The following is a 13,959-nucleotide window of genomic DNA, read 5'->3' as shown; positions in this document are numbered from 1 at the left end:
TTCCTATCCATGTCTCTAGATGGTACCTAGGTCTTACACTGGGTAATAAAATTTGTTTTATTTCTTTGGCTAAAAAGAATTTAGAAGAATTTAGCTGTTAAGGAATAATTTCTGTTGAAGCAAAGCAATTGTTCTGTGTCTGGTACAGAATGTTTCAAGTCCTGCCTCCCATTATCTTCCACAGCCTTTGAGACCTGCCAAGGCACAGCTGAATGGGAGGTCTCCTCCCTGTTTCCATGCCCTGCTCCCCCTCAGTCCAGATGGTGCACAGCAGAGGTGACTCATGCTGTCACCTCACTTGTGGATTATATGGGAATGACAGTGCCCGGAGCATTCTCCTGGTTACTGGACCACAGAAACATGGAATAGGGCTGAGTCACTGTGCCAGATTACTGCAGACTCTTCCGACCCACTTATTTTCCTGTCATTTTGTGACATGTTTAGAAAATCTTTTGCTTAGGCTGTTTATTCATTATGAGCTATTTTATCTTTTTTTTTTTTTTTTTCTGGCAAACAGAGAATCAGCTTTTAGGTTTTGATGATATAGCTCGAAATACCAAGAGAGAAGAGAATAATACGTACTTATGTGGTATCTCCAGGCATACAGAGGGTGTTTTGCAATAAGCCATCAACAAAGAGAAAAGCAGAATTGCAGGCAGCGTGTCAGGAATACATGAAAGCACACTGAGAATTCATCCCTAGTTCAATACTATTGCAATTGCTCCAGGAATGGGTTTGGGCTCTTAAGAAGAGAAATGTTTTATCATACTCATAACTCATGTGTTTAAGATTCCTGGGCAGACATTTAAAACCCAGCTCTGGAGGAAAAACTGCCATATTGTGACTGCCTTTTGCTGCACTGATGTTTTTCCTACAATGTGAAAAATGATTTCACAGGGACTGGAAAGAGTGTACTATCTATTCCAGAGAACAGAGCTCAGCAAAGGCTGGTTGTATATTGCAAATTCTATGTAAATGTCTCCAGCAGCTTTGCAGGTGCCGTTCTAGTCCCTTTCCCATGTTGGATCTGTAGGGAAAAGCTGTTGCATTCTGCACAGATCAACAACCTCACTGTGCTGCCTTCCTTTGAGAAAGCACCAGGTACCCAGGGAGTGTAACAGTGCTTTTGAATTAGCTGGACAATGGTCTGTGTGACTTCTCCTCCAGCCTGTCTTGCACTGATAGATTTGACTTGTAGGAGAGAACGTGCTACAAAATCAGAGAAGCTGTTTCTCCAGCTTCTCTGTCGCTTAAGGGACCCAAAGCAGTTTTGTTTCCTCTATTCCACAGATTGCTGCTGCCCTTAAGATTTCCAAAAGCCCTTTTTACTCCCTAAAGAGGTCTGACAGTTATACAAATATGCTCTCAGTCAAACCCTTATGAGTATCCAGCTTTCAAATGAGAAATCCACTGGGATTTTTTCAGAAGCAGCATTAACTTCTGAGATTTCTGTAACTGCTCACATCCAACCAGAGCTAAGGGGGAAGAGAGGAAGGTTCATAGTACCTGTACAGACTGAATTGCCTTCTAAGAGCTTTCCTTCCCAGGAGCTCTTCTTCTTCCCTTTTCTTTGAGGCCAACAAGGTGACTCTTGCCCAGGACAGCAACTGGAGCCCTACATTCAGTATTATTTGCTAGCAGATGTTGCATGTGGTTTATAGTTACAGGCAACTATAGTTCCTACTTTGATTAAGTCAGATGGATGAAATCTTAACATGGTCCCATATCTAGTTTGGTGGTGTTTTTTTTTTACTTTTCCACTAATTGGCACCATGGAGTGGATGAAACACAAAGGCTGTTTGACACAGATGGGAAGAAAGATGTCCCATGTGCTTAAGGGGATTGGTACAGATGGCAGGTTTAGTTTTTTTTCCATCATCAAAATGCACTAGCCTACAGAACTGGGGCTCTGGAGAGGTCATCTGGCTTATGACTTTTGGAATTCAGATTGTCACAGAGCTGTTGCAGCCCTTAAGTGCTTTGGCCACATATTTACTTCTCTCCTGTGAACTACAAGGCAGGAACAACGTTTAGACCTCAGGAAAAAGGTACTAAGAATATAGGTGGAGAGTACCCAGCTCCATGCTCTGCAGCCAAATTACAAAATACAGCCAAAATAATGGGGAGGAAGTGCAACTACAGTTGCAATACAAGGCCACTACCTTTGCCAGAAATTGGGCACAGGGACTGTAGGGACTACTGAACATTAATGATCTTGCTCACTTGGAACATACTGCCAATGATATTTTAAATTGCTGCAAATCCTCAGAGAAGAGCAGTGCCATTAGCTTTTGGGAGTTCCCTAAGGAAGGCTGGGAGCCAAACTGATGCAGTAAAATATTTTAATTAGTATCTTTCAGAGCTTCCCAGAATGAAGTCAAATCTACTCAATGAAGGAAAAAAAAAAAAAAATCCTCTCTCTGTCCATCATGGAGAACTCCCTGTTCTCTTGACTAGTTGAGAGTCTGGCCCTTAAATATCATTTGAATACAGCAGTTTAATATTGACCATTTCTTGCCAAGAAACATCATCTTTGCTAACCATGGTCACTTCACTCAAATATATTAACATGACATCCAAACTGCAAGAACATTGAATAGATAAGGAGCTTTGAGGCTTGCTCATATCCCAGCACTTTTTGTGTAGTGATTCTCCTGAGAGAATAGTGTTTAATATTGTTAATTGATAAAAGTAATTTCAGTACCATTTAGCATGATGGATCTCAAGAGTAAAACAGGCTTTGCTTGTGATGAGCATGAATAATATGGGGAGCCTAAGTAAGAATAGTAATCAGTAAAATCATCTCTGCCTAAACACATACAGCAGTGAACCAGGCACTAGCTCTGAGGCCAACATGCTGATCTTCCCAATAAAACTGAGTCTTCCAAGACAGATGAATAGTGGGAGAGCAGATCCTCAGTGGAGGTGCCAGGGTACATAAACAAGGAAAAGTGATCAGCAATAAGGATTATTATGAGAGATATTCCACTGTCATACTTTGGGATGAGAGGGGTAAAAAGGCAGCAGGAATAGCTGTCATAGCACAATGAAAGTAGCAGAGCAGGCAAGACAGAGTTAACCAGAGCAGCAAATAATAAAAGGAACATGTTTTACTAACATGAGCAAAGCAGCTGAAGGACAGCTCCCTGCAGAGACCTGCATTCTATGCAGAGGCAACAGGGAGAATAAAAGCTCCCAGGTTGTGATTAAAATCTTATTTGTGCCAGAAACACCTGCTTTTTCCTCTCCTTACTTAATTCAATAATTTGGCTGCATTTATCCTTTGGGTGCTCAGTCTCACGTACTCCAGTCCCTCAGCTCTGCTCTCTTGAAACACCACAGTGACAACCCCTGTTCTGATGGCACTTCAGCTGCCTTCAGGTACTCAAGCAACAGGCAAATGCACCCTTCAGGCACAGGATTGGGAGAGAAGAACTCCGAGACCCCTGGGCAAGGACAGTGTTGACGACATCCAAGTTGAGAATGTACAATTGATCCCAAAGGCTGGTTTTCATACTCTGGGTGTGATTTCAAAATGGAATCCCCTCATGCAGCCCTTGGAGCCAACACCTGAGCCTTGGCTGCCAATATGGATGAGACATTAAAATAAAACATTTGCCAGGAAGCTAATGCTGAAGGGTGCTACCTTCCAGGGGGATAATTCAGTATGGCAGCTCTCAGGAGAGGTATCAGTTTCAATTAGAACTGAAGGTGCAGTTTCTTATAATGTTACAATTTATTTTCTTTTTAAGCTGTCTTCTGTGTCTTAATATTAATGGACTCTCTGCACACATGAAGGATTTGAAACATTCAACATCAACCATGGAGGACATTCACCCACAGCACAAGACCTCAAAATAAATAAATGCCAAATTATGCTTTTTCTGTTTCTGCAGGATGGATGACATCCAGCTGTGCAAAGACATTATGAACCTTAAGAAAGAGCTGCAGAGTTTGGTAGCAATCCCAGGTAATGGCTATCTCCATCAGTATTAGGATAATACTTGTGTTCCTGACACCAACCCCTCCCATGCATCACCCACCTCTGCCCAATAGAATTTCTTCCCACCAAGGTTGAGTTTCATACCTCTTTCCTCTAGTCCTTTCTTTTTCTTCCCATTTTCCTGCCCAGCCTTCAGCTCCTGGCCTCTAAATTTCTTTCCATGCTGTATTTCACTGCTCCCATGGCAGCAACCCTGCAAATATCACTCAAACAAGATGCATATTTCCTTAGTTCTTGCACTCTCTAGGGAACCAAGGGGCACAGAGATTGTTAGAAAAGGCAGTGCTGAGATATCAGATAAAAGGGGGAAGGGAGAGGGATTTATAATCACTACTGTGAATGTGATTGATTTTTTTTCCTTGTCACACCTGTAGTTAAATCACTCATAGGAAACAGGTCTACTCTGAATCCACACGTTCTTAGCTGTGTAAGAACTTTTTCCCTGCTTTGCATCCAACAGAAGTGGATTCATAACATTGCTTACTTTTTCTTTCTTTATACTTCTTAGTTACTTACAGGACATATTTTAAATTTTTGATAACACTGTGGGTTCATGATTGGTTTAAATGGAAGGGATTATTATAACCCTAGAAAATACCTATGAATGATGCCCCTTGCTTCACCTCTTCAAATCTGCAAGCTCTCCTGGCCCTACTTTTAACTTACAGTTAGGGTTGACCAGTTCTCATTCTTTTGGTGTTCTTGTTACTTGGGTTTTTTTTTTCAATCTTTTAGAAACTATTTTCCAGTCACAAAGCCTTAAGCAGAGATCCACAAACAGCAGGTTCTCCTTAGCACTTTGCAAACCTCAGCAAACTTAAGAATCAAGTATGTGCAGTTCCAGCAGCAGCATCTTTAGGCAGAATCACAAGAATAGCTTGGTCTTAACAAAGACAAAGCAGCTGCTGGCAGTAACACAGCACTAAGTGCTGACACAGCATGTGCCTAACCTAGAAAAACATCTTCCAGAAATGGGTTAATTCACAGTATCTCCATCATAATTTTGCTCTTAGATACAGGATTTGCATAGAGATCTGCTCTTTGTTTTCAGCAGACACAGGTCAGCCAATTTCAGTAGACATGGAATCAGTCTTTTAGTACACAGAATATGCAGTACTTTCCCACAGTTCAGATTGCATATATTTGGCACAAAGGATATAATGAGAGAGCACATCTCAACTAGGAAAAGGATAGATTTAAAGGAAGTAGAAAGTAGCTTTTACTCAAAAGTGAAGAGAGTCCTTACTCCATAGACATAAGAGGCAAAGCAAGAAAAAGCAGTGATTTCTGAGCATTCTTTTTTTTCAGATACAAATTCAACATTAATTACAGGAATTCTCCCTAGGTAACAAGGTAGAGGCCTTTAAATCTTCATAGCAGTCAATAACCACCTTCCTTTATCACTTCTAAAAGATAAACCACAGAAAAGATATCCCAGGCAATGAAACCTCAGGTTACATTACAAATTTACAACTCTGAGACTGAGACTAATGAATTCCATTGTCTTAAAAACATATTCAGGGTGCTTTTATCTCCCTTATTAAGGAATGAATTTATTGCAGAAATTCCTTGCAGTAAGCATCCTGAAGCCCATGATCCAAAATCAAGCTGTATTAAACAATTGTTTTCAAGTGTTTGATCCATTTAGCTGTTTTTAAAGTGTCTTATAGGTTAAATCAGCAGACATAACATAGCTCAGATGCAGACTGCAGGCAGCTTGCCCTTCTCCCCACAGTTCTTATTGTACTGAATTGTAAAATTTTCTAAACACAGTTCTACTGCTCAAAACCAAAATTCTTTATTTAATGCAAAGTGTCTTCACAGCTAATCAAAATCATCAGTTTAAGCAAATCTGTGAGCTCAGATTTGCCTCTGGCTTTCTCATCTCTCCTCCACTTACCAGGTTTAAAGATTTCTGCCTTGAATGCATTTGGCTTCATAATCTTAAAAGAACAGCTCTGTAATCCCTAACATTCACAACTCTTAGTTTGTGACAGGCACATCTTTCATGTCACAAATATTGTTGTTTATAGACAACCTAGCCATTACAGACTGGCCAATTAACAAGGATACATATTACTTACTCAGATTTTTGAAGCATAGGGAAAATAAACTTCCATTTATTTTTCCACAGTTTACAGTTGGTGCTATTTGTGTGGATTTGCAGCTCTCCTGCCTTACCAGAGTAGAAAAAACATGTTATAGTCAACAGCCAAAACCTGTCTTGAAATGCAGAGAAATAGTTCCTTTTGGTGTGATCTCATTTCCCCTGAGGTCAGAGTTTGTACCATGGATTTTAACAAAGCATCCTGGACTGTTTTCTTGCCAAAGCTTTTAAAGAAATTGAAAGCAATGCCTTGCAGGGTAATTTAATGTTAAAAGTAGGCTTGGCAAGCCCTGTGGGGTCTTCAGACCATTAAGCTGATCAGGCTCAACAGCATCAAGTGGAAGAGAGCAAAGAGGCAGCGACCAGGCTTGCTGGGGTTTGGCCACTCATGTCTGAGGAACCATTGGCTTCAATCAGCAATTCATTCTTGGGCAGCTGCAGTGTCCAAAGTAATAGTCTCTTTTCTCTGTTTTTGACCAGAAAAAGAAAAAACAAAGATGGAGAAACAAAGAGAGGATGAACTGATTCAGAAGATTCATCGGCTGGTACAAAAAAGAGATTTCCTCGTAGATGATGCAGAGGTGGAAAGATTACGGTAAGAACCAGGAGTGAGATTCCACAAGCCTAATACTACACTGCATGGAGTGACAAAATTTATATGAACATTAATGAGAGAGAATTAAATGGTCCTTCAAAACAACTCACCAAGTGAAAAGCCTCCTCCTGGTTCCATAGGAAAATCATTAGAATTAGATTACTCTACTTACAACTACAGTGGGGCTTGGTCTCTTATTTTCCTACCAGAAAGTGTCTGGGCATTTATCATTTAAAAGGAAAGGATTTTGCTGCTACCAGAGAATCCTCCATCTAAGTCCACCTTTTTTTTTTATTATTATTCATATGGTCAGGTTTGATTATTACTATTCCAACCCTGCTGGGAGAAAGGGGGGGGGAAAGTCACTCACTAGCACAGCTGTACCTAACCTAAAACACTAAACCATAAGCAACAGAAGGGTCACATCTCAGTAGCTTCACCCAAACGTGCTGAGAAACTTGTAGCCTTCCTTAAAAGTTCACTTCCAGCTTTTGCTGGAAATCCCAACACCCAAACCCAATGTTTTGTTTAAGACCCAAACACTCTACAAAGTCAGTTTTACTATTACCTCCCCCTCTCTTTCAACAGTAGAGACTCAATCCATTTATCCAAAATGACAGTATCTCCTCCAACACATTTAAATTCTACGCAAGGAGAGGATAAAAGGAAGCTTTCCAGAGTCCTGCAGCTGATCAAAGAGAGCTGGCCAAAGGCAGCAGCTGACAAGCAGCCTGAGCTAGAAATGCAACCAGGAGCTCTCACTGTGAGTTCCACATGCACAGCACAGCAGCTCAGCAGCAGCCTGGACACAAAACCTAAGGCTGGGCTCCTGCAAATGTCCTGCTGGGCACTGTGCAGGTGGGATCCATCAGTGTCCACTGACACCTGCAGCAGGACCTGAGGCTTTTCTGTAACTCTGATAATAAAATCTGCTTTTCTTCTAAAGCAAGGTTTTCAATCAGCACCCCGTTAATGTTAGTTCCCTGGCTGTTACTGAAACACAGAAGTGTTGTCAGTACCTACAATCAGGGCTAACAACACAATCCTTTTATTTTGGGCCTAATGCTGTCAACTTCAGGCAAAGAGAAACATACTTGGGTTTGATAACCTGGAACAGCAGAAGACCATGAAATCCAGTGTTTGGTCTAAGCAGGCCTTTTAACAAACAGCACAAGCACAGCAAGAAGTATCCTCTGCTTCACTTGGGCAGGAAGCACGTGAAGCACTTGGGAGGCCAACTTAGAAATAGGTGATCCACTACAGCTTCAGTCTGCTGACTGGGGAATACAATGAATGCAGTGCTATCAGGGACAAGTAAAGAACCTTGGGGAAAATTCCCTCTCAATTCTACAAGAAGTTTGTTACTGTTTTCATTTAGGTAAATATTTTGCTTTTTAATATGCGGAAAAATTAAGTGTTTCTAAAAAGAATAAAGAAGTTAATTGTTTACAAGTGACCTGATCCTACCTGCTCTAGGTTTTACTGTCCCATTTACAGAGAAAACTCTCATTTCTGCAACATTCATTTTCCTTCTTTCCACCAGGGAGAAAGAAGAAGACAGAGAGATGGCCGAGTTCCTTCGCACCAAGTTAAAACCCATAGACAAAGCAACACAGTCTCCTACCAGTGAGTTCCTAAACATTAAGAAAAAAACAAGAAAAAACCAAAAAACTCCAGTGACAAATAGATAAAAACATTTTCAAAGGCTGTGCTGGGCCAGCCTCTGGCAAAAGCCAGTCACCTATGGCCACTTGCAAATTGCTTTGTATGTTTTAAGTATGCAAAGTATATTTGTGTACACATTGCCATAACCTGCTTTTGTAAGCAACTTAATTTTTGTTAATCGTTTTCCTGTCTGGTTCTGCAAAAATAACTGACAAAAACCTCTTCAGACCCATGCTAGACTATCTGAAGCAAAGTTTGCCTGGTTTACTGCAGGCAAAATGGAAACTAGGGAAAAGACTGCAAATCTCCACAGCTGACCCAAATTTCTTACATATTACCAACAGAAACAGGCTTTTCAATCACCTCAACCCAAATCACTTGTAGACAGAATGTCAAACACAGTAGTTTTTCAGAAACTAAAGTGGATTACTTGGAAGCTTTTAACTGCAGCTTTCAAACAGAACAGTCACAGCATGAGCCTAAAAGTTCTCAGGTTGATTTTGGCCTGTCTCAAGCTGAGCTCTTAGGCAGGGAGGTTGTAAAGTGAGAGTGGTGCCCTTCCTAGAAAGTGACTTTGGTGCCACTCTGCACAGACAAAGATCTTGCTCCAGAGTTTCCAGAGGGACTGGAATGACTGAAGTTCAAGGTTGGAAAGAGACATTTTAAGATGCATCACTAATTATTTACACCCCCTCAGTCATAGGGAGCATGACTAATCTTCCTTGTTAGTTTACTTTATTGTCATTGCTTTAAAATGCAGTTTTAGAGATAATGAGTTTCTTTTCACCCCCAAAAATGAAAACCTACCTTTATCTTGTTCTCCTAATTACAACATCCAAGTTGATGAGAGAATAAATTCTAGGAATATTTTTGTTCTTCAGCTCCTTAGTTGTTGGGAGCTAAACACAGTAAGAGGACTTTGTGAAAGGACCTGTTATCTGACCCTATGGCTGTGAAAAGGGACACCTGGCTTGAAGAAGATGCAAGTTTACCCTCCCATTCAGAGGTTTGGATTTTTTAGCCCCTCTTAACACCCTTCCCTGAAGGGATAAGACTTCCTGAACAGTTTCAGCTTGGTTACCACCACAAAGTGTATTGTTCAAACAAAGAGTTGAAAAATTCAGGAAAGGTGGAGAGAGAGAGCAGGAAGGGTTTGCATCCCTTAAGCCAGGAGCAGGAAGAAATGGTTTGACCAGCTCTTGGTTCTGATGGTGTCCTGTTTTGAACCTTGCAGGCAGCCCAGCAGAAAAGAAGGCAGAACCTCCTCCAAGCAAGCCCACCATTGCCAAAGCGGGGTTGGCAATTATTAAAGATTGTTGTGGGGCCACACAATGCAACATCATGTAGCTCTGGGCTTTCTACCCTGTCTGTCTCTTCAATGTTTTCACTGAATGGAACTGTCTGGTGAGGGGAAACAACAGCATCCTGCTAATGGAGTCAAGAGCACTGGTACAACAGTAATGGATTGTACAATGGCAGGTTCTTCACTGTTGCATGGATCACTCACGCATGCCTAAAACAAGAAATCTATATAGTGGCTGTCCAGGGACCAGAAGAGATAAGTAGTAGAGTCAGAAACACCCCAGTGATACAAGTGAATGAAAAGAGGGTATATTTTATCCACTAAGGTGTAAACCAGCAATTTTAATAGGCTAAGAATATAAGAATTTGTTGTACCTTTTCCCCTGTGACTAACTGCACTCAAAATTTGCTGAACTATCCTATTCTGGTTACTTTTCACAACAAAAGCCACAAGTAACAATGCTGTATATAGCACAACTGATAGATGAAGCAACTTTAAGATAACTGATGTTGCATACAAAATACTTGCCAGACTTGTGTGATGTTCAACTACTTTGCTGTGGAGCTTCACTTCAAATTCTTCCTAAAGAATGAGATCAGTGACAAGGATGCTGCAAGTAGCTACAGATTTTTATATCCCATATGATTTCTGAATTACTCAAGTCAAATTAATATTGCTTGCACCAGGGGAAATAAATCTCTGGCAAAGCTTTAGCAGGCACAGCTACAGTAATCTGCAAATAGATGATGCAGCCCAAAGTTGTGTCACTTCTGTTTTAGGTCTCTGCCTCACAGGGGGTCAGAGAAATGTTCACCCAGACAGTTTTGTCCACTTCTAGAAACTACATGCAGTAGGAGATTACACATCACTGGGAGGTTGCTGGGAGAAGAGTGGAAGACAAACAAAATGTAACTAATATTTAAACAATGCTTTAAAACAAGTATTAATTGTATATTTTGTGATCATAAGAAATATAAACTATCAAGCACAGGAAGACACAAACCACCCAAGACAAATTACCACAAAACAAATATGCAAATGCATAAGTAGATATTTGTGGCAGAAAAATCACATTCTATACAAAATGGGTTTAAAATTAAGGGAAATACAGAAAGACTTATCTGTGTTTCACCATTAAATGTGTTTCTGGTCTCTATGCAGATTAAAGCTTGTGGAATCTAATATCTTTATATTAGCTGTCAGTAGCTGGTTTGTCTGTGTGATGGTATTCCATATAAATGTACTGTGATAGGTGTAAATAGTAAAATAAACTTATATGGATCTAGTGTGAAAATCTCAGGCTTAGAAATAACAAACAGATAGCAAAAAGTTCCTAGAATAAAGTTTCACAAGAGGAACTTCCATTTTGTGAAGCCAGCTAAGTGAAGTGTGTGCTTATATACAAAGGAACCACAGTATAGGAAAGGAGAAAAAATTAACAGCAGTTACCCCAAAAAGGATAACAGTTATTTTTTTAGAGAGAAAAAAATACCTTATTAAGATTCAAGGCAATAGACACCATCTAAAGTAACTCAGACTATCCTTGTACAAAGTAAACCTAATCCCTAGCACAGACTGATTCGATGAAAAACATTTGTATTTCCAGAATAATTGGTTTCAGTATTGCAGACTCACTTGAGACAAGGAACCTATATCACAAAGTTCCTTAAGGTTTAAGGATCAGAGAGGAAAAAAACCACAAAAGGTTTCCACTAAGACATGAAGCACTTTAATTACTTTGACCAAAGATGGAGAAAAGAGAACAAAACATGTCCAAAGGCTGAATAGTCAGATACAGTTATTGCTTCCTTGTTGATAAACGTGGCATCACACTGTTAACATCTACAGCACCTGTGTGCATTAACAGGGACAGGGAAAACTGCTTGTAGGGGACAACATACACTGGGGGGAAAGAATCACCCCCTGGCTTCTGTAAAATTCAACAGCCTCTTGAATTTGCTGGTGCCCAGTTAAGACATCATGAGTTATCAGTAACTTAAAGCAAGAGGCAGATGTCCAGTGCCATTAATAAAGGCAATTGGAAGTCAGGGAAAAAGCAAAGCACCAAACTTCAAGCCTTAGGAAGATCAGCTGGTAAGTCAAGGGTCCAGAAGGACTTTGCACGTGGTTTTTAAGGCACAAGGTGAATTCTGCACATCAGTGTTTTAACCAGGCTGTGCTGGTGATAGGGCTGATCCCTACATGCTGCACAGAATTCAGTCTCTTGGGAAGAAAAGTGAGATGGCTACAATGTAGGTTTCCATGAAAATATTTCATTAACAGGAAACAGACATTCCTGGGATGCAACACATGAGGAGGCTACAGAGCCCTGTCCTTTAATTAAAGCAAAGAAGAAACACAGCAGGTATGAATGTGCAAGATTTCTACAGTTCAGCACTGGTAGCCAGTGCCCCAAAGGGACTTGAACTGCACCAGTGTTCATGAGAGTGAGCTTCATTTTCATAAGTTCTGCCTTGGCTCAGCTGAAAGGTTTTCTGTGTGTTTTAGTTTTTAATTCACAAATGCTTCGTTTCTGTTGTTATTTGGGTGGGTTTGAACAACTTGCCTGCAGTGCACCAGTGGTTCCTTTAGAAGTGGGTCAGTGATGCTGCTCAGCAATAAAGGCCTGGGTCTTTTAGACTGAGGTCAGATTCTCAGCTGTGTTCACCACTGGTTTACAGTGCTGTCCATCCAGAACAAAGCAGAGCCCTAATGGCTTATGTCCAAGAAAATGGCTGCAATTAAACAAATTAAACTTGGGAAGGAATTAAGTGTAAAAATCTTGGTTCTCATTTTTAAAAAAAATCAGACTAAATCACTGAATATCCCAAGAGCAATCAGAGGCTTTATAACTTGCATGATCCTGTGAACATGACACATTATAGAACCCCCCATATATAAAAGGAGAATATCAGACAAGTATCTTACAGGTGACTATCTGGAGTAACCGGCGTCATTTCAGAGTTGATTTTCAGATATCAGTTACTCTCTGCAAAGAGGGACATTGATGGACTGCAGCATCCAAAAGCTCTTCTGGAAATCCTGGCTGTTTATCACTTCAGAAAGAAGGCAAGGCATTGGAAAAAGAAGAAAATATGAGGTGGATTTGACACTCTGGTAAACATGACTGTTCAGGAAAGGATTATTGTCTACTGAGACAAAAGTGCTGAAGTGCTATTTGTACAGATCACCAATTCCACCAGCAAGTGGTTCTCTTGTACCTTCCCCTAGGCCTACTGAATCTCTTCCAAGTTAAACATGTTTCCAAATAAACTAAGCTGCTGTGTTATACTAAGCATTTGTTTCTTCCTGTTATTGAAGGAGATCAGCGGTTGTGAAGGGAAGTGGGATGCACTTCCTGAGCTGCTACACTTTTCCAAAAGAATAGGCTTACTATTCTGCAAGAAAGGAACACTTACCTAAGTTAGTGATGCTACTAAATAAAGGATCTTCTCACTGAAAAAAACCAAAACCCAACTTCAGAAAACACATGCAACACTGTCAGCAGTAATCAGCCATAAGAGGAAAAAACAAACAAAATCTTAGATATTCTAGATGTGAGGCAGCTAAGCATTAGATAGGACTAGTCAAGCATATCTAAAAAAGGCCTTAAAAGTGGTCTATCCTAGTGAAGCCTTTTTTACTCTACAGAAAACTCCGAAATAACACCCCGAAGTGGCATTTCAGAAATTAATTATAAATTGAGAATGCCATTTTGATCAATCTGCTTTCTACAGTGTATGTATAGCACTTGAACTATGATTTTTTTCTAATTTTATCCATCTATGTAATACTAAACATCAAAATAGTCTATTCAAGAAGGAATACATTAATTTTAATGTATGCTGGAAAGATGCTATTAATAGAAACAGAAGTTAAACCATAGCTCACCATGCAACACATCTGTCCTGTTACATCATGGCAGGCAAAACAAGCCCTAGTCATTTTAGACAAAAAAATAATTTCCATCATGACTTCTATGACTTATAAAAATTTTACTAACTTAAAACAGATGGCTTAAAATAAAGTGAGAATGAAAGAAGTGGGAATGTTTGCAGCACAATACCAAAGCAGCATTTCCAGTCAAACTCACCTTTTAAAGGTAATCACAATCACATACCAAGTGCTATGAGGGATTTTACTCATTCATAGACTTAAAAACATTTCACAGCTACTGAAAAAAAAATGCAATTACAGAGTGATGATTATAAGGTTGGTGGTGTTGCTATAGGAAGTTTTTATAAATTGTTCCTCCTCTTAAAGAGGGATATTCATTATTTTCAGGA

At 40.0% G+C, this 13,959-nt stretch overlaps 1 protein-coding gene across 1 annotated transcript in view; it reads left to right on the top strand.

Annotated features, from left to right (window-relative positions):
* Positions 1–12,968, top strand: part of BMERB1 (bMERB domain containing 1) — a 50,000-nt gene extending 37,032 nt beyond the window's left edge. The window contains exons 3-6 of the mRNA XM_018067420.3: positions 3,897–3,970; positions 6,591–6,705; positions 8,249–8,331; positions 9,605–12,968. Coding sequence (XP_017922909.1) covers positions 3,897–3,970; positions 6,591–6,705; positions 8,249–8,331; positions 9,605–9,717 — 385 coding nt within the window. The 3' untranslated portion in view covers positions 9,718–12,968. The remainder of the gene's footprint in view (positions 1–3,896; positions 3,971–6,590; positions 6,706–8,248; positions 8,332–9,604) is intronic.
* Positions 12,969–13,959: the final 991 nt, after the last annotated feature.

The sequence above is a fragment of the Manacus vitellinus genome, unplaced genomic scaffold, assembly GCF_001715985.3.
Source record: "Manacus vitellinus isolate BGI_N305 unplaced genomic scaffold, ASM171598v3 scaffold_12_pilon, whole genome shotgun sequence".
NCBI lineage: Eukaryota > Metazoa > Chordata > Aves > Passeriformes > Pipridae > Manacus > Manacus vitellinus.
The sequence above is the reverse complement of the archived record's forward strand: the minus strand, read 5'-3'. Positions and strand labels throughout refer to the sequence as shown.